This window comes from Oryx dammah, unplaced genomic scaffold, assembly GCF_014754425.2.
Source record: "Oryx dammah isolate SB20612 unplaced genomic scaffold, SCBI_Odam_1.1 HiC_scaffold_16, whole genome shotgun sequence".
In the NCBI taxonomy this organism is placed as follows: Eukaryota; Metazoa; Chordata; class Mammalia; order Artiodactyla; family Bovidae; genus Oryx; species Oryx dammah.
In genome coordinates, this window is record NW_024070200.1 from 47988199 (window position 1) to 48009237 (window position 21039).

Below are 21039 nucleotides of genomic sequence, written 5' to 3' on the forward strand. Positions count from 1 at the left end.
CCAAAGGAACAACTCTGGCATAGCACCACTTTCTATCTCCTGGAAATGACTTACATTTTTGGTAGCTCTCTTGGCAACTTTGGGAATTTCAATTTGTCGCAGATTTTGTGAAACCTCTGTGATGCTTTTATGTCTGATTACATTTTTCCTTTTAAAAATAGAAAGAAACAGTCAATATACACTCAATACAGGTGACAACTAGTTAGATTAGAATGGAACTAGAGTTTAAAATAAACATTTAAATAAAAGTCAATTATCTTAAGGGTGGCCTGAACTTAACAGCAAAACAAGTCAACCCCCGATTTCTAAAAGTAACAACTACAAATTTAAGTAGTTAAGAACAGTGAATAGCATCATGGAAAATAAAAAGCTAAAACCCTAAGCTTATCTCATAGAAGGCTCCTAGTTCTTGAAGACCTCATATGGACAGTCAAGAGAAGACTATGGCTACACAATACATATTGCACTGTATGTTCCCAAGATAATATAAAGGCATCAGATGCTCCTTGCTAAGAACTCTTAATAATTGGCTTCTGTGATTCAGACACAAAGGCAACTATTAATTCAATAAATTATAGACAAAGACAACTGGACTGTGGGCTTAAATGTGCCCTATGCCAGGACGGTAATAGTGCAAGAAAATACCTTTAAATCCTTGCACTCCTACCTTCTCTTCTTAGCTGATCTGGTACGAAGCTCCTCCAGTTGGTCAGATTCAGTGCCACCAGACAATGACCTATGAGCGTTTGACGGAAGAGGCACAGAAAGGGGTGATTTGCTCTCTTGGGTCATGGAGTCATCGCTGAAAAAATCTGCAGGAAGGACACCAGCCAGCTTCTGAGGAATCACAAATCCTAGGCTGTCGTAAAGACTTCCCAGTATCTTTGGGATTGAGTCAATATACCTGTGGAAGAGGTTGGTTAAATGTGGAACAGTCAGTCACCATTCCACCGTCTCTAATACCTCCTTCACCTAGAATGAGAAACAGTCCTTACAGTCCTACAACTCTGAGACAATACCTATATAGTACTTGGTTAAGTAATGTAAATTTTAAATTAGTCATCAAACTTACAATTCCAAAACTTCTTCCAGAAACTTTGCTAGGTATGCTGAATCTTCAGTTAAACACACCATGCGCAGCAAATCTATCACCTGAAAATTTTAGAAAATTACCACATGGCCTCCTCAGGGAAGCTGAAACAATCTGTATACAGCATGTCCCAGTGGCACTAAGCAGTATACTTGCCTCATCCACTACTTGCTCCAAATCCTCTACACGTTCATGTACTGAAGGGCACTGCAGACACAGCTCCAAACGAAGAAACACCTGAAGCTGGCACCTTGAGAGAAAAAAAACACTCGGTCATATCTACTTTGAGTGTCACCTAACTAAAATGAAAATTCCTTCATTATGTAGAGATCTGTTTATAGAAGAAACAACCAAAAAATAGAAGAGCCATGGCTTTCTAAATAGCGATAGGGTTATTAGGTAAATAGGTGGTGCAGACTGCATGTGGTGGTGGTTTAGTTGCTCTGGCGTGTCTGACTCTTTGCGACCCAATGGATCATAGCCCTCCAGGCTCCTCTGTCCATGAGATTCTCCAGGCAAGAATACTAGAGTGGGTTGCCATTTCCTTCTCCAAGACTGCACATGAGAACATTACGAAGAATCAGCCAAAAAAGCCTCTTCAAGCAACAGACAATCTATTTTAAACTGATAATTTTTCAGCCATAGAAAAAAAAGAAACAATGCTATTTGCAGCAACATGAATGGACTGAGAGATTATCACACTAAACGAAGTCAGGAAAAGAAAAACAAATATCCCATAATCACTCATATATGTAGAAACTGAAATATGACACAAAATGAACTTACCTATGAGAAGACTCACAAATATAAAAAACTTATGGTTACCAAAGGAGGAGGTGGGAAAGGGATAATTTGAGAGTTTGGGATTAGTAGATACAAACTATTATGTATAGATAAACAATTATGTCCTAGTGTATAGCACAGGGAACTATATTCAATATCCTATAATAAAAAGAATTTTTTAAAAATTTAAAAAATATTAAAATCAATACAAGCAAATCTTCAGAGCTCTGTTTTTGGAGTAATTGTTTAAAAGAAAAGGTAGTTAATTACTCTCTGACTTTGCTTTCTTTATCCAGTTTTCCTACATTCTGTCGAAGACTTTTGCTAGTTTTCAAGAAGTTGTTTCTTACTTGATACAGGCAGTTCATCTGAAAATATAAAATTATTACATAGAATATTAGTATTAATGCTTATCATTATTTCTAATTTTCACACAATTTTCTAATGCCCTAAGAAGGGAAGTACATGTTCTTTCTTTCATTTGAGTGAAAAATAGTATACTATTCTTCTTTTATATATTTTAAAAGAACATTTTTTAAAAATGTTGAAAGCATTTGAGAGCAAGTGGGCATGGATACAGCAAGTTTGCAGGTTTGAACTTCCATAAAAGGAAGATTTCATTAAGTAGTGACTGAGAAGTCTAAGCAAAATACATCAACATTTTAAAGAAATGTTCCAGGTGACTCTAAAGTGCAGTCAGGGTTAACAGCTACTGGTTTAATTCATGCAGCTAACATGCAGCTCGGATGAGAACAAAGCTTCCATTTGAAGAGAAGTACATGTAATTATTCCTAATTGGCCCCTTTCCTTGATTTTCGCCTTCCCAGTGGACCATGTCCCCCTTCCAAGACCTAGAACTGACTGGACTCACCCTTCTCCCTCATCATTTCTAAATGTACACTGCGTAAGAGACATTTTCCAAGACACACGAGCCAGACCCAACAACAAGTAACCAACATAGTTATGACAAACGACAACCTCCAGACTGGCTTCTTCTACTTCCTTGGTTCCCTTGGACTTCAGGAACGCTTTAATGTTTGAGACGGTGTTCCGAGCACATGAATACAGCATGGTGTCTTCTGCAGCCACAGTCTTTTGGTAATTTTCGTGTATGTGAGATAGTAGCTCTTCCTCAGTTTTAAAATCTGTGGGCGGGAAAAAGTGAAACTGATCACCAGACCCAGTGGAAGGCACTGTCTTTTATTTAAGCCAGTGGTTGTCAACCGGGAGGTTTTGCTGCTCAGGAACATCTGGTTCTGTCTGGGCTGCCGTGACTGGTGGGGAGAGTAAGGATACCACTGGCATCTCATGGGTGGAGGCCAGGGATGCTGTTAAACATCTTATGGTTCACAGAGGATTATCCAGTCCAAACTGTCAAAAATGCAGAGGCTGAAGTAGTGCAGAGATAGTGATTAATTTTAAGGGTTTGCACATCAAGTGCACATGTTATAAATTCAAGGGTAACCAGTAACAGAGAAGAAATAAACTATACTACCTCCAAACCCACTGAAGATTATCCTTGTCCCACTGAATTGTTGGGGCACTGTTGTGCTAGTCTATTTACGGAAAAAATATCTAGTTCAGAAATTATGCTAATGCCACATTGCCTTACATTACAATTAATCTACTTTCCCATCTGCATTCCAGTATACCATAATAGCTCACAAAGGATGTTCTGTCTCACTCAAACTGACCATCATCTATGATCTAGTATTTCACAGGAGAAAAAATTGCTTAAAGAAGCAGATAACTTTTATCCCAGAATTTTCAAAAGAACTCAGAGGTGACATCATGCAATTATTGCCCAAAGTTCTTCTGCTCAACTTGAAAGACCCCAATAGTCTAACCCTAGATTATTCACAAAACTTTTCCCTTTCTCTTTATTCACAAATATATAAAACTTATTTAACCACTTGTCCTATGGCCAGGTCACAGACCTCCTTTGTGACTTTCCTTCTACTAATCCTTCATCGGGCACACACTTCTTTTTTATCTTTCTGCCTTCTAATCTCTGCTTATTCTTCAAAGTCTAACCTGGGCTCCACTGGCTTTTTAAAAGCCTTCTCAACCTGTTCTTCCCTACAATGACGTTCCCTTTCTCAACTCCTAGTATGTCTTTACTTCTAAAATGAACAAGTATTTTCAGTTGCAGACTCTTGGTTCTTATATTCATTTTACCAATTCATTGTGTAGAGAGATGTGTGTATGTATACACACACACACATATAAATTCATTATTATTCTTTGTTACAGGATCATAAATCTAAGCAGAACAAATTATTTACTCTACTCCCCATAACACACTTGTGGACATGTAGCAGAAATCTAATAAATGTTCATTAAGTGAAGGATATGATTACAGCTTAAAAATATGAGTGTATATACGCAAGAGGAAACATGAGTTTAGGCATCAAAATCCAATGGAAGTAAGGAATACCTTTAGGCTTAGAACTTCTCAGTGTTCTTCCTCTGTTTTCCAACCTATCCGCTGTTCTCCCATTGGCTGTCTTTTGGATCCCTTTCTCCCCAGCTGTGTCTGGACTGCCATCCGGATGTAATTTCTGAGCCTTTACATTCAGTCTTGCAACATTCAGCATCTTTAAGGAACGGCACATGGTATTCATCTTCTTCCTCACTGGAGTGCGAGGGACACCTCCTACCAAAACAACATCATGGGAAGAAAAGTAAAATAACTTTTACTTCCGTGGGATCAAGAACTACTTTAATTCAGATTAAATATTCCGCAAAAGAATACTGAGATGAAGTATATCCCTTCAGAATGATCTGAGCTGGGTAATTCTTGCTACAACATAGGGTGGAAAGCGCTCTTTGAAGTTTAGGAGCTAAATATCTCAACATAATTGGATGATTTTTACCTCTAATGCCAAACAGACTCATTTTGGTGTTAGCCAATAGTCACAGAGTTGCAATGAAACTCTTTTGAAAGGCAATCCAGCAGTCTACACCCAGAGCTCCCTTTTCCTCACTTTTTGATACAGTAACTTGTTCATGGAAATGTATGCCAAGGAAATCACTCAGAGGATAAAACACAGGCATGATATACACTATAGGATTTACAATGGTAAAACCTGAAAACAATCTACATGTTCAGCAACATAAGGAATTTGCCACTTTTTCAAGCAATGAGATAGAACAGTAACTAAAAAAAACAAAGGAACAGACGAGCAAGTATCTATACACAGCACACAAAGTTGCATTTAAATTTCTGTTACAACTAAAACCAAAAATGGTTTACTCCTTAAGAAGGTAGGATTGTGGGTGACTTTTAAAATCACTGTTGTACTAATGTAATTATTTTCAGATGTTAACTGGAAGAACTTGACCTTTATTCAGTTACCATTTCAACTTCATTTTTGGGAATATCAATCTTTTAAAACATACAGTGTTGGGACCTGCCTGGTGATCCAGTGGCTAAGACTTGGCACTCCCAATTCAGGGGGCCCGGGTTCCATCCCTGGTCAGGGAACTAGATCCCACATGCCACAACTAAGAGCCGGCTCAGACAAATAAATAATATATACAATATACAGTGTCAAAAAAGACTGTAAGAAACAGCCTATCTACATGCTTACTTTTCTTTCTGCTGTCTTCCTGATTGGATACACTGTATTCTTCACGAGACTTTCTTTGGTACAGCTCAGAGAGACTGCGTGTCAAGTCACTCTCAGTTTTGGAAGGCTCTTCCTTAGTAGATGAGGCAGCCTGTAGTAACCTGTAGGTTAAGATGTCACACATAAAGGCAACATTCTGATTTTCCAAAATGCTTTAAAAACAAAGCGACAACAATATTCATTATCCTTTTAAAAGCTACTCAAAAGAGGTCCCCACAAGGGACCTCTTATCATTTATGATTTGAGTAAATTCAAGGACAGTAGTTACCTGTTCACAAAACCATTAATGTATTAGGGCATCCAGTATTGACTTTATACACACACACACACACACAATTAATTTATTTTTGGCTGTGCTGGGTCTTCGTTGTTGCGTGGGTTCTTTTCTACTTGTGGTACACAGGCTTCTCATTGCGGTGGCTTCTCTTGCTGTGAAGCACAGGCTCTAGGCGCTTGGGCTTGTGGTGGCTGCAGCACACAGGCTCAGTAGTTGCAGTTCCCAGGCTCTAGAGCACAGGCTCAGTAGTTGTGGGCACACAGGCTTAGCTGCTCCATGGCATAAGGGATCTTCCCCAATCAGGGATCAAACCCATGTTTCCTGCATTGGCAGGTGGATTCTTTACCACTGAGTCACCTGGGAAGCCCCAATACTGACTTTTATTAATAAGATTCTTCATATCCTAGGGTTCATGTCTAATTATGGCAACTAATTCACTCACTTCTGGGCTTCCATAGTCCTTACCCAGTGTCCATACATTAAAGTACACGATGATGTAATACCGTGTAGTGAGTATCAGGGTAACTTTTGAATAAGTCTTTCACATTCTAGTAAACTAATTTGGGACTGATGAGCAGAGAAAGAAGTAGAGCAGGGGAGATTAGCTATTAACTGCTTTACCACCAAGAGCTAAATTACAGTCACTAAGGAAATAATGAAAAGAGCACAACTTTCAAAATGTATAATTTCTATTTCATTATCTTCTATTATCTAATATCATCTGATTTAAAAGTAGGAGAAAGTTATGGTCATTAGTTTAATTAGTTCATACAAGCAGCAGGCCCGAAAAAGCCTAATTCTCCCCAAGTGTGTTGGTATTTCCTTAATAGTGAGAAAGGTTTGCTTTTTTTCTCCCTGTTAATTTACCAGAGCTTCAGATGACTTTTTAAATGAAGATCAATCATGACAGACACAGAGAAAGCCTAACCCAACTTCTCCCCATTCCTTTCTCCCAGAGGCACGCAAGTCTAAGGCTGGGGTTTTATTTATTTTCAGTATTGCTTTTTAAATTTTTGGTGTGCTCTCAACTTCGTGTCTCATCTAACTAGTTTTTACTTCTTCAGAAGATGCTTTAAGTCTGTAAATTTTCCTTTATGTATGAATTTAGCTGCATCACACCAGTTTGCTGTTTTTCTTTTTTATTGAGATTTAATACTGAATATTTTCTGACATCTATGAGAGTATTTTATTTTTGTAATTAACCTTCTCTAAATTTTTAATTCTGGTAAAATACACGACATAAGCTTATCACCTCCATCACTTCTAATCACCACCTGGATCAGTGGTATTAAGGCTATTCCTAATGTGCTACCATCAACTCCATCCAGCTCCATAATTCACCTTGTAAAACTGAAGCTCTGTACCCGGTAAACAACATTCTCCATCTGTAACTAGTTTTTAAAATTACTGGACTATAATCAGGCAATGTGGCTTGCTATAGACAACAACAAACTCACATGCAGACAACTGAGAGCTGATTTCGATTATCAAAACCCAGAGAAATAAATAAGTTTTACCAGAATGACTCCATCAAACTTGAACTGGCTCCACTGAGGTTAGAGCAAGGAAACCACTTCTCCACAACAGCCGAAGTCCAGGGAGCACTGCGGCCAAGCTCCTGCTGGGCCCATTCTGGGACAGGCAGGTCTATAGAAACGAGCAGATGGAGCAGAAGAGGCGTTAGAAGAAAGCAGAGACTCCCAAGCGCCTGCTCCTCTCAACTGACTGCGTTCTTCCAGAGGAATTCCAAAGCAGCAGCATTAATGACGTTCCTTCAACTGCACAACCAATCCCAACAGGCCTTTGTTGTCTATGATCAATGTGCAAACACACGCTTCCTCACTATTCCTCAAACACACTGGACACACAAGCCTCAGGACTGACTTTTGCTGCTATTACCTCCTTCAACGCCTTTGCTCAGATATCACTTTTTTAACAAGGCCTGTTTAAAACTGTAACTCTCCCATCCCTTAAGACTCCCCATTCCTTTTTCTCTGCTTTATTACTACAGCACTTAACTCTTTCAAACACACTACATAATTTCCTTACGGAGTTTACTGCCTTGTCTCCCCTGTCTAGGTAAGCTTCATGAGAACAGAGAGCTTTATTTTGTTCTCTGATGTTCTCCTAGCACCTGGAACAGAGCCTGACATGCAGGCACTCAATAAATATCTACTGAGTAAATGTGAATGGAAGAAATATCAAACTGATTCTATTTATATCTATTTGGCATAAGTAAGGTTTATACCCTATTAGTAATAATGCAATAAAGTAGAAGGTAGACAGAACCCTAAGACTTACATGCACTTTATTAAACATATTAAAAACTAGCTTTCCTCTTATACTTTCAATTTCAAAAAGGTTTTACAGAGCCGTTGGCCTCCTCAGAAGTGCTTCAGGATTTCTATAAATGATGATTTAAAACTGCCAGAAATACTGTAGCTGACTTTTACCTGTTCTATAATGGATGCTAAGTTCTACTAAGAGCATACTGAAAAAAAGGCTATGATGCTAGAAATGATGGTAAACCACTGACCTGGAGTAGGGTAGTTACTGGTTCAGAAGCTTACCTGAGGTAGCAGGAACTTCAAGAGAACTGTCAATCTGTTTCAGTACACCATCCACAACCTCAGAAAAAAGGGAAGCTGAATCCTGGGGGCTCTCTGCCACAACCGTCTGGAGAAGATGTCTTTGAGATTCGGTCTCCCTGGTGCGGAACAAGGTGAGAACTGTAGCACTGACGGAGAAGGGAGAAATAACTCCAGTGATGGGGGGCCAGCCTTCGCCAGGGTCCACACTGGCAACCTATGTGAGAAGTTCTAGTTAGTTGAGAATACTGTTAACATGTGTCTAAAGAAGCATGTGGTTTAGTAAAAGAATGACCGTGTCATCCAATGATTAACATAAAGGAGAAAACTGAAAGGGACTTGGGGGATACTGTGCTGGAGCTGAACTTACTGATCCTATAATCCCAATCCCTCAATTTACAAACTAAAACCTAGGTTACCAGGAGTATTTACTAAGCACTTACTATGTACTTACTGCAACTCACAGAATCCTCATAACCACTGAAGTAAAAACGATAATTGGGACTTCCCTGGTGATCTAGTGGTTAAGCCTCCAAGCCTCTACTGCAGGCGGCCTGGGTTCCATCCCCGGGCCGGGAATTAAGATGCCACATGCTGCACCATGTGGTCAAAAAAAACCAAACTAATCCCCATTTTATAGAGGAGGAATTGAGGTTGAAGAATAAGCAACCTGCTTAAGGTCACCCAGTTAATAAAAGGCAGAAGCCAAGCGTGTTTGAATTCAAAATTTATGCTCTTAACCAGAAATCAGTCCTATCACTTGAGGCGATTTATTCAGATCATATGGTGGGCAGCCGAGCTGAGATCTAATCCAGGTCACCTGACTCTGACCCCAGTGCTCTGTCAGAGCACACAACTTTTAGAACAACACCCATCCAAACGACTACCCAGTTTTCCTCTGGAATGTTTCACAATGGAATCCAGAAGATAGAAACCTTCTGAGCTTACAAAAGGAAAACATGAAGTAAAGTAAGGAATTTGCTAGAGTTAAAAAATTCCATCACCTTTCTATCAAATCTGGGTATACATGAATTCCGCTTCAGAAGACATTAATAAGTTTGTATAACTACTGGACACTATTATATCTAATTTTACAACAAAGTTTTTTTAAAAATGAATTTATTTATGTAAAAGTAATAAATACATAATACAATGTATTAAAAACAATGAGAAACCACCTATCATTTCACTTCCCTAATGTAATTATTCCATCTGGCCCACCACATTTCCCTATGTGAATATAATTTAGTTTAATTGGATTCAAGGTTACATGCAGTTCTAGATGCTGTTTCTTTAATAATAAGCACTGTCATGACTCTATATTGCTTGCAAAAACAGGATCTGTTTCATTGATACTGTATTACATAGGGGGCTCCCTGGCATTTTATAAATGCACTCATTTCACTTTACCCGTGTTACTAGACCAGAATAACTCACCACCTGGAAGATACCTACCAGATGTAACTCTTCAGCAGTCAGCCTATTTACCAGCTGCTGAAACAACACCCTCTGAGTTGATCTGTCTCCATCGGGACTTTGCAGCATCCAGCTATCGGTGCCCAAAGTTTCACTTGTTGGGAGGGCCCACTGGGTCACTGTGCCTTTTAGAAAAATTCTGACTGGTTTCTGAAAATGTCTCTGATGCATGGCCAAGGGCTCTAGTGTGACTGTCCATGTTTCCTGAAGCTCTTTGCCTGTGAGGAATAAAGGATATTGAAATTCTAATAAAAGTAGTAGTTCCTAAAAAGAAATTCAAGGTTAAGAAGAAAAAAATTACACTGCCAGCTGAGGTACCAGTATTATCACTTAGTTCACACTTCAACCCCCACTCTACCATCAACAGGCTATCATAGTAAATTCTATAAGGAAAAGCTGTATGTGACAGGAACTATAAGGGTGTGATTGATGTCAGAACTCAATAATTATGACTTAGAGAATAAGTATTCAAGCAATACACACACACGAAATCTGCTGGTTTTTAAATCCATAAAATACAGCACATCCTATCTTATGAGGTTAAATTCTAAAGACCATGTAAGACAAACCTGCTTAAATAGTACTCTTGAAATTTCCTTAAACTGCCCATCATGTAAAATACAGTTTATGTATATCTCTATATAATACTGCTTGAATATATAATGATTCAGAAATTACGATTCATTATATAGCAAATCATATGATAAAGCAAATTCATGAAGATTCCTGTATGCTGACTCTTTATGGTAATAAACACCATTTTCTACTTCAACTGACTAATTTGTTATGTCTTCTTAGTCAATCATTGATTTTCTAGGGTCTTCAATTTATCAATCTCATCTATGAGACAGTGAAACCTTACCACTCATTTGCTTGGGCACCTGACAACTCTGCAAAAAGTTGGAACACTCTTTAAAATCACTCAGCTGTCCTTTTTGCATGGGCTTACAGTGTACCAGACTTCAGTCCTTTCCTGTGGTATCTCTGATTTGGCTTAGACATCTTTTAATTACAAGCATTAACAGAGGGCCAAGGCTGCTAGAAATTCTAAAGAATTCATCAGCCTGCCTTGAAGAAATGAATGACACCCAGACCAACCACTCCATCCCCACGCTACCCCTGCCCCAAACAGTATTTGCTTACCTTTGACAGGGAAAAATAATGTTCCTTCCATCCGTGGAAATGAGGCTTCATACTCAGGAGAATTATAGAGCAAACAGTTTAAAGTGGAATCAGTTGGCAGAGTTGAAATCCATGAAGAGAGGTGAGGTTTCCTTGACAGCTTTCTTTCACCACTGAGCAGTGTTTCCCCAGCTTTGGTAAAATCCTGGCTGAAACTTTCAAATGGCAAGATGGTGCCTCCCACATGGTGGAACAGTTCACACACTGTCCAGTAGCCAAGGTGGTCTGAGGATTCCCAGAGCTAAAATGAAAATTACAAAGAATGTTGGGTTATGTTCATCGCAGCACTGTTTATAATAGCCAGGACATGGAAACAACCTAGATGTCCATCAGCAGATGAATGGATAAGAAAGCTGTGGTACATATACACAATGGAGTATTACTCAGCCATTAAAGAGAATACATGTGAATCAGTTCTAATGAGATGGATGAAACTGGAGCCGATTATACAGAGTGAAGTAAGCCAGAAAGAAAAACACCAATACAGTATACTAACACATATATATGGAATTTAGAAAGATGGCAATGATGACCCTGTATGCAAGACAGCAAAAGAAACACAGATGTGTAGAGCGGACTTTTGGACTCAGAGGGAGAGGGTGGGATGATTTGGGAGAATGGCATTGAAACATGTATACTATCATGTAAGAAACGAATCGCCAGTCCATGTCCAATGCAGGATACAGGATGCTTGGGGCTGGTGCACGGGGATGACCCAGAGAGATGTTATGGGGAGGGAGGTGGGAGGGGGGTTTATATTTGGGAACACATGTACACCCATGGTGGATTCATGTCAATGTAGGGCAAAACCAGTACAGTATTGTAAGGTAAAATAAAGTAAAAATAAAAATTAAAAAAAAAAAAAGAATGTTGGGTTATTGTAAATTAGGTATTCATTGTGGTGTTGGAGAAGACTCTTGAGAGTCCCTTGGACAGCAAGGAGATCAAACCAATTTCCTAAAGGAAATCAGCCCTGAATATTCATTGGAAGGACAGACACTGCAGCGGAAACTCCAATACTTTGGTCACCTGATGGAAAGAGCCAACTCATTGGAAAAAAACCCTGATGCTGGGAAAGACTGGAGGCAGAAGGGGATGACAGAGGATAAGATAGTTGGATGGCATCACCAACTCAATGGATGTGAGTTTGAGCAAACTCTGGGAGATGGTGGAGGACAGGGAAGCCTGGCATGCTGCAGTCTATGGGGTCACAAAGAGTCAGACACGACTGAGTGACTGAACAACAAAAGGCATTCATGAAAGTAAGGGAAATCGGGAGAAAGTAGATACGTACATTAAAGGATCAAATTATATGATTCATGTATTGGTTGAACCAAACATAAATAATGGCCAGCATCCCATTACCATGGCTTCCTTTGTGGCTCAGGTGGTAAAGAATCTGCCTGCAATGCAGGAGACGCAAGTTTGCTCCCTGGGTTGGGAAGATCCCTGGAGAAAGAAATGGCAACCCACTCCAGTATTCTTGGCTGGAGAATCCCATGGACAGAGGAGCCTGGCGGGCTATAGTCCATGGGAGTTGCAAAAAGTTGGACACGTCTGAGCGACTAACACACACACATCCCATTAGTACACAGCCCAAGAATAACTGCAGTATAATAGGCCTTTAAGAAAGCACCTATTCAGTGAAAACAGCACTTCCAAGTTCTATCTTCTATCAAGGAACAGAAGTGATGCAAATCACTAGGGACAAATCATAAAATGTTAGAAGGAATACAAAACCATTACACATTAATAAAAGAGAACAATCATGTCCTCTACCACACAACCACAGCCAAGTGTCACCAGAGTGAGGCAGGAGCACCTCCCTTAGAGGGTTACCACCCACAGGTCTGTGTGGAGAACAAACAGGTCTTCTCAGTTCTATCTTCAGTGTTTTCACTTAAGTCTGGGACTCTTACTGTAGCCTAGAGTCTGTACTCTGCCTCTAGTCTTTCCTCCTTTAAGAAGTATTCTAAAAACTGCATACTCAATCATGTTACTTCTGTGAAGACTTCCCATTGCCCTACAGTAATGGTGATAGAGCCCTTTAAACCCAGCTCTAAACAACCTTTGCAAAGACACTATCCTTCCCTCACTCGTCCCTACATCCCAGGCAAACTGAACCATTTGCTGTTTCCTGAACACGCCGTATTTTATAACGCTTCCATGTTTTCGCTGGTTCTGTTTGCTGTGTCTCCTCCTTCCATTTTCACCAACTGGATGCTCATTATACTTCATTATCTAGCTCAAACCCCGCTGTCGCTGTAAAAGCATTCCTTACTCCATCACACATAGCTGACTCTTCATCCAACTTTAACAAACTTTTATTGAGCCACCATATGTGCCACTGAGACCGGCTAGCACTTGGGACCCTTTATTAGAGTGAGTGCACCTGGACAGACGAATTCAGAGAAATTATGAGGGACTGAAAGGAGCTGTATGCAGCCAGGGCAACTATGAACAATACGATACAAAAAGGCCACAAATCAACTGCCATTTCTGAGGTGTTGAGAGCAAAAGCAGGGTACTGACCATGATCCCGTACACAGCGCCACCTGGGGTGGGTGGACAGTTCACCCAAGCTATACCTCCACCCAACCCACCCATCTGCTCCCAAGGCACCCCATGTAAGAAACCAGATCCCTGCCTGTCTCCTAAGGGCAACTGTTTCTTTCTTGTTCTTGCTCCCTCAAGCAGTAGGAGTCCCAACAAAACCTAGACTGAATTTCTCATCGGGCTTCTCACCAATTTCTGGTGATTAGAGTCCAAGGACCCAGGTTGATAACACCATGAATTAGCAAAACATTCTATCTTTGTTGATCTTAAAGCCAAGAGTGGGGTGAGTAAAACACCAATAACAAGTAAATTTTAACTCAGAACTACAATATACCGTACAATATTCAGGCACTATGTGGTTTCCCAGGTGGCAAGAATCTGCTGTCTGCCAATGCAGCAGATGCAGGTTCAATCCCTGGGTCAGGAAGATCCCTGGGAGGAGGAAACGGCAACCCACTCCAGTATTCTTGCCTGGAGAATCCCATGGACAGAGGAGGCTGCCAGGCTACAGTCCATGGGGTCACAAAGAGTCAGACATGACTTAGCACACACATTGTTACATGAAAAGGCACCTCCCCTAGAATACATTGATCATGCTTGTTTGCCTACTCCACAGATGAGCTAACAACTGTAAACCATAAATTGCTATGTGAATGTGAAAAATTAAAACCAGAAGGGCCTTCCAGGTCATCTCCACACTTTTCATTATATCAAAGTTCAAAGAGGGGCATAAGGGCGCCCAGGTTCACAGAAAAGCAACGACACTCCAGTCCAAGAACCCAGGACTCTCCTGACACCGCTCTTAACATAGGGGTCATGGCCCTGATGGACGAATCGATTGAACGGTTTAGGATCAGTAGTTAAAGGAAAAAAAAAAAATGAAAGAAAATAATCAGAGCACAACAGAACACATCACGTACAGTGAAGCTAAGCAATGCACTGCAAATGTTTTGCTCTGGTAGTGCCTGTCACTTTGGAAAATGCTGCGACAGACTAATCAATTGTTATTTAATGTTACCACCAAGGCAGCCACACCCATGCTCACTGGCTAAGGGGGAGAGTGCTAGCTAGTTCAGGTATCATAGATTCTGATTAGGATTTTCTGCCAAAGGGAAACAAAAAATGATTTGAAACCGTTTCAGCCCAAAGACCAGCCAGGAAAAAAAAATTTTTTCTTAGCAAATGAAAACTTTCTTAGTAAGTAAAACTTTAAAAAGGAGCTGAGAAGGACATTAGCTTTGGTTAAAAATATATGTACATGGGGCCTTCCCCAATGGTACAGTGGGTAAGACTCCACACTTCCAGAGCAGGGAGCCTAGGTTTGATCTTTGATCAGGGAACTAGATCCCACAGGCCACAGCTAAGAGTTTGCATGTCACAACTAAGACCATGTGCAGTAAAATAGAGAAATACTAAAAATATACACATATATGTACATGACTTTCAAGAGGCTTTTTATTTTTTTTTTTCAAGAGGCTTTTTAGTTCCTCTTCACTTTCTGCCATAAAGGTGGTATCATCTGCATATTTGAGGTTATTGATATTTCTCCCAGCAATCTTGATTCCAGCTCTGCTTCTTCCAGCCCAGCCTTTCTCATGATGTACTCTGCATATAAGTTAAATAAGCAGGGTAACAATATACAGCCTTGACGTACTCCTTTTCTTATTTGGAACCAGTCTGTTGTTCCATGTCCAGTTCTAACTGTTGCTTCCTGACCTGCATATAGGTTTCTCAAGAGGCAGGTCAGGTAGTCTGGTATACCCATCTCTTTCAGAATTTTCACAGTTTATTGTGATCCACACAGTTAAAGGCTTTGGCATAGTCAATAAAGCAGAAATAGATGTTTTTCTGGAACTCTCTTGCTTTTTTGATGATCCAGCAGATGTTGGCAATTTGATCTCTGGTTCCTCTGCCTTTTCTAAAACCAGCTTGAACATCTGGAAGTTCACGGTTTACGTACTGCTGAAGCCTGGCTTGGAGAATTTTGAGCATTACTTTACTAGCATGTGAGATGAGTGCAATTGTGCGTAGTTTGAGCATTCTTTGGCATTGCCTTTCTTTGGGATTAGAATGAAAACTGACCTTTTCCAGTTCTGTGGCCACTGCTGAGTTTTCCAAATTTGCTGGCATATTGAGTGCAGCACTCTCACAGCATCATCTTTCAGGATTTGAAACAGCTCAACTGGAATTCCATCACCTCCACTAGCTTTGTTCGTAGTGATGCTTTCTAAAACCCATTTGACTTCACATTCCAGGATGTCTGGCTCTAGGTGAGTGATCACACCATCGTGATTATCTGGGTCGTGAAGATATTTTTTCTACAGTTCTTCTGTGTATTCTTGCCACCTCTTAATATCTTCTGCTTCTGTTAGGTCCGTACCATTTCTGTCCTTTATCGAGCCCATCTTTGCATGAAATGTTCCCTTGGTATCTCTAATTTTCTTGAGATCTCTAGTCTTTCCCATTCTGCTGTTTTCCTCTATTTCTTTGCACTGATCGCTGAGGAAGGTTTTCTTATCTCTCCTTGCTACTCTTTGGAACTCTGCATTCAAACGGGAATATCTCTTCTTTTCACAGCTATTTGTAAGGCCTCCTCAGACAGCCATTTTGCTTTTTTGCATTTCTTTTCCATGGGGATGGTCTTAATCCTTGTCTCCTGTACAATGTCATGAACCTCCGTCCATAGTTCATCAGGCACTGTCTATTAGATCTAGTCCCTTAAATCTATTTCTCACTTCCACCGTATAATCGTAAGGGATTTGATTTAGATCATACCTGAATGATGAAAGTGAAAGAGGAGAGTGAAAAAGTTGGCTTAAAGCTCAACATTCAGAAAATTAAGATCATGGTATCTGGTCCCATCACTTCATGGCAAATAGATGGGGAAACAGTGGAAACAGTGGCTGACTTTATTTTTTGGGGCTCCAAAATCACTACAGATAGTGACTGCAACCATGAAATTAAGACACTTACTCCTTGGAAGGAAAGTTATGACCAACCTAGACAGCATATTCAAAAGCAGAGACATTACTTTGCCAACAAAGGACCGTCTAGTCAAGGCTATGGTTTTTCCAGTGGTCATGTATGGATGTGAGAGTTGGACTGTGAAGAAAGCTGAGCGCCAAAGAATGGATGCTTTTTAACTGTGGTGTTAGAGAAGACTCGAGAGTCCCTTGGACTGCAGGGAGGTTCAACCAGTCCATCCTAAAGGAGATCAGTCCTGGTGTTCCTTGGACGGACTGATGCTAAAGCTGAAACTCCAATACTTTGGCCACCTCATGAGGAGAGTTGACTCACTGGAAAAGACCCTGATGTTGGGAGGGATTGGGGGCAGGAGGAGAAGGGGACAACAGAGGATGAGATGTCTGGATGGCATCACTGACTCAATGGACATGAGTTTGAGTAGACTCCAGGAGTTGGTGATGGACAGGGAGGCCTGGCGTGCTGCAGTTCATGGGGTTGCAAAGAGTCGGACATGACTGAGCAACTGAACTGAACTGATGTACGTGACTAAAAAAAAACCACAACCAGTATACATATAGAATATGGCAATGTTTTTATTTTTATGCATATTATGGACTAAGTAATAGACAAGTCCTAGTGGCAGTTTCAGACTTAGAAATTTATAAATGTGCACAAGACTATAAGCTCCAAGACAGCGGGGACTACATCTGTCTGGTTCACAAATGGTACAGTCAGTATTCAGCATATCAGCATATGGTGGTGGTATGGTTTAGCCACTTAGTTGTATCCGACTCTTCTGACCCTGTGGACTGTAGCCCGCCAGGCTCCTGTGTCCAGCATGGTATGCATTAAGTAAATCAGAAGCATAACACTGAAAATGTGAGAAGGGCCTCTCATGCTCCCTTCTAACTGATGTCTTTGCAAGATTCTGTGTGCTTGGATTCCCTTCCCCCTGAGTCTGTTTCTCCCAGTTCTACTTCCCAGACTGTAAACTCCACATGGCAGGCCCTGGAATTTCTCTTCTTTCTACTCTTATTGTGAGAGCTCCCCAAGGACAGAACGTAAGTCCCCCTTTCACCTCTGCAGTACGGCAAAGCAGAGGCTTCTGAATAAGAAAAATTAGATCTACACTAGAAAAAAAATTCCAGAAAAGCTTAAGATTGTTTGATGGGCTTTTTCTCACAGGAAACAACAAATGCAAGAAGGCTCAGAGAAGATCCACCTCTGCAGGTGATGGGATGTAAAACCTGGAAAAATATTTAGACACTGTCAACCTACTTATTTTAATATATTTCTGAAAAAAGAAAAAGAATCTTCAAGCCCTTTCTGCTAAGACTTCTTTCTAGCCAACATCTGATATAATACAATTTCATCTCTGATGTGATTTAGTATCAATTATCCCAAATCGAGCACTAATGTGTTGTGTACTGTGTCCAACACTTAATTTGCTGTCTTCACAAACACTTTTAGGATTCCATCTTCTCTATCAATGTTTACCATCCCCTTAAACACTTTTGCCTTTTTCTTTTCTTTGACAAGCCACTGCTGGCTTATTTGGCATTTGCTCCATCTTTCTTGGGCTTTGTATGTGAAAGTAATTCAGAAATTTTAACCCACTATATCATTATTTGTGTTAAGTATCTCCTCATTTCCCATTTGCAGCCTTGCACTTCTACCTCAGTAACATGTTTCCAATAGATGCAATCACATCTTTCATCTGGTTAAGCCACTTTCCCAATCAGAACAAAATCTGAATTTATTACCTTGGCCCTACAGATAGGCCTCTGCTACCGTCTAACTTCCTCTACTCTGGTGCTTGCCCCTTGTCTACCAGGTTTTGGCATTCCCTGTTTCTAAAACAAAAGAGGCTCGTTTTCCACTCAGATCTTTATACTGGAATGTTCTCTTTGCCAGGAATGTTTTTTCCTAACATCACATTCCTCCTCCTACACCATTCCATTCTCTGTTCAAAAAAGTCTTCCCTGACGAACTAACCTATGTACCACTGCCTCCAGCTTCTACCTCCTCTGCCCCACCCTCAGCCTCTTACTCAGCTTTATTCTCTTGAGAGCATAATTTGAAATCCTATCACTTACTTGCTCATCTGTTAACCTTCCCTGTGTAATATTTCTTCCCCCAGAAGGTAAACTCCCCTTGGCTGACCACCACCTGCCCAGCAGCTAAAACAATGTAGTGGGTACACAATGTAGTGACTCCTCAAATTAAATTATTAATTGACAACGTGAAGTGATCGGAAGAAAATGATGGACATATAAATATATACTTATCGTAGCACTTAACTACAGCAGGGGATCCACTGCCTCACCAAAAATTCAAATTAGCCATTTTGGACTGTAAGTAGGTAAGAATTTGTTCATTTGGCCAACAAATATTTCCTGAACACCTCTAACACAGGAGACAAGAGAGATATGTGTGCCTGCCTCTGAGGTTATTTTTAAACTCGATGGAAGGTGGGTGACTGCACATCTGGAACATATAATAGAGAAAGGGTAAGTGCCACAAAAGTGTTTGGAAATTCAGAAGTTGAGATTGAGTAAGCTGCCATGTGGCAAAGGCCCTAAAGAATGAAAGACTGAAACTGTTAGTCGCTCAGTCGTGTCCAACTTTTTGATACCCCATAGACAGAAGGCAATGGCACCCCACTCCAGTACTCTTGCTTGGAAAATCCCATGGATGGAGGAGCCTGGTCCAGGGCTGCAGTCCATGGGGTCGCTAAGAGTCAGACATGACTGAGCGACTTCACTTTCACTTCTCACTTTCATGCATTGGAGAAGGAAATGGCAGCCCACTCCAGTGTTCTTGCCTGGAGAATCCCAGGGACAGGGGAGCCTGGTGGGCTGACGTCTATGGGGTTGCACAGAGTCAGACACAACGGAAGCGACTTAGCAGCAGCAGCAGCAGCAGACAGTAACCCACCAGGTTCCTCTGTCCATCGGATTCTCCAGGCAAAAATACTGAAGTGGGTTACTATTTCCTTCTCCAGGGGATCTTCCTGACCCAGGGATGGAACCTGGGTCTTTAAACTGGCACAAAAGAGCAGTGGCATTTCAAGTGACTAAGACAGAACAAGCTGTGAAGAGCTGTTGGGCAACTAGATTATGTTTCAGACAGGCTGGAACATGAGTCCTGTGTAGAAAAAAATGAAGTCTAGAAAGACAGACAGGACCTAAATAGTGAAGGTCCTCAAATGAGTTGACTCAGTAGGTATTCAGGGCCTACCTATCCCAGTGTGATGACTGTAGGGATGTGTTGTGACTCCAGGACTTTCCTCCGAAAGGGACACCTGTTGGTCATGTTAGTCTCCTTCTGGGTCCAGGGGCTGCTCGGCAGACACTGCCAAGTTCTGGTTCATTAGAACCAGTTCACCGTTTAATCTTACCTTTGGCCAGTCGGTGGTATCCACCCAGTAGAGGGTGACTTTTCGGGTTCTCATGACTTCCTGGACTTTCCTGGGCAGCAACTTCTCCATCACCTGCTTAGGAGTAGGCGGCAGGCGCTGAGCATGGGCCTCGGAACCGGACACGAACTGCAGCAGCTCTCTCTGAGAGTGCGGACAAGGGGCCAGGAGGAAGACGGCGTTCACAAAGCCCCCGCGCGCACACTCGGCCTCCCTGGCCTCGCCCTCCACGTCCAGCAGTCTCCTCCCGCTGTTACGCAGAATCGGCTTGGTGGGCGACGTGATCTCGGGCCGGTCCCACTGATAGTCTAGCAGCGTCTCCATGAGCGCGCTGTGAGTGTGGCTGGCCCTGGGCGCCGGGCCGGGCAGGTGGGCGCCCTGGGCGCCATCCTCGAGCCGGGCCTCCAGCTCCTCCTCAAAGTCCTCCCAGGAGCGGACCCCCAGCTCTCGGAAGTCAGAGACGCGGGAAGGCCGGCTCCGCGCCCCGTGAGAGTCAAAGAATCTGAAGGCCCAGCGGACCCTGGCCAGGCCGAACCGGCAACTCAGATAAGTGAGAAGGCGCAGGGCAGCTCGCCGGACCAGGCTCTCACCAGCGACGCCTCCCGCGGTGTCCAGCAGCAGCATTACGTTGTGGCAGCAGGCCATGTCTCCCGCCCCACTGCCTTAGGGTTCGAGACCGGACCTGCGCCGCTCTCTCCTAGGCCCTTGCTTCAGGGAACCAACGCCATCCTCCGCTTCTCTCAGGGACTCTGGTCGAAAAGCTCCCGCGCTCTCCAAGGGCCGCTGGCATTGGTGGAGCTAACTCCCAAACTCAGCTCCAATTGGTCGCTTGCCTTACGTAAGTTACGTGAGTAACTTTCATCCTTGGCGTTGATTGGAAGAGCGATGGAGAAGAACTCGGCTTGATTGGTGGAGGGCGGGACTATGGGCGGGACGCTTTGTTCCGGGAAAAACTTAACGTTCATTGGCCCGAGCCTCCGTTTTAAAATTTAAAGAGGTGGTGCCTGCGGCCTGTGTCTTTACGTTTCCATTTTCTGGAGCACTGTGCTTGTGCGGGCGGAGAAGGTGATGGC

General features: G+C 41.8%; 1 protein-coding gene across 1 annotated transcript in view; it reads right to left on the reverse strand.

The window, feature by feature from the left end:
- Window positions 1-20726, reverse strand: part of TICRR (TOPBP1 interacting checkpoint and replication regulator) — a 43268-nt gene extending 22542 nt beyond the window's left edge. The window contains exons 1-13 of the mRNA XM_040257570.1: window positions 19949-20726; window positions 10990-11269; window positions 9826-10064; window positions 8353-8587; window positions 7300-7429; window positions 5467-5606; window positions 4311-4529; window positions 2852-3018; window positions 2144-2241; window positions 1247-1340; window positions 1073-1152; window positions 668-904; window positions 55-148 (exon numbers count right to left, since the gene is read on the reverse strand). Coding sequence (XP_040113504.1) covers window positions 55-148; window positions 668-904; window positions 1073-1152; window positions 1247-1340; window positions 2144-2241; window positions 2852-3018; window positions 4311-4529; window positions 5467-5606; window positions 7300-7429; window positions 8353-8587; window positions 9826-10064; window positions 10990-11269; window positions 19949-20611 — 2676 coding nt within the window. The 5' untranslated portion in view covers window positions 20612-20726. The remainder of the gene's footprint in view (window positions 1-54; window positions 149-667; window positions 905-1072; window positions 1153-1246; window positions 1341-2143; window positions 2242-2851; window positions 3019-4310; window positions 4530-5466; window positions 5607-7299; window positions 7430-8352; window positions 8588-9825; window positions 10065-10989; window positions 11270-19948) is intronic.
- Between the last annotated feature and the right edge of the window lie 313 nt (window positions 20727-21039).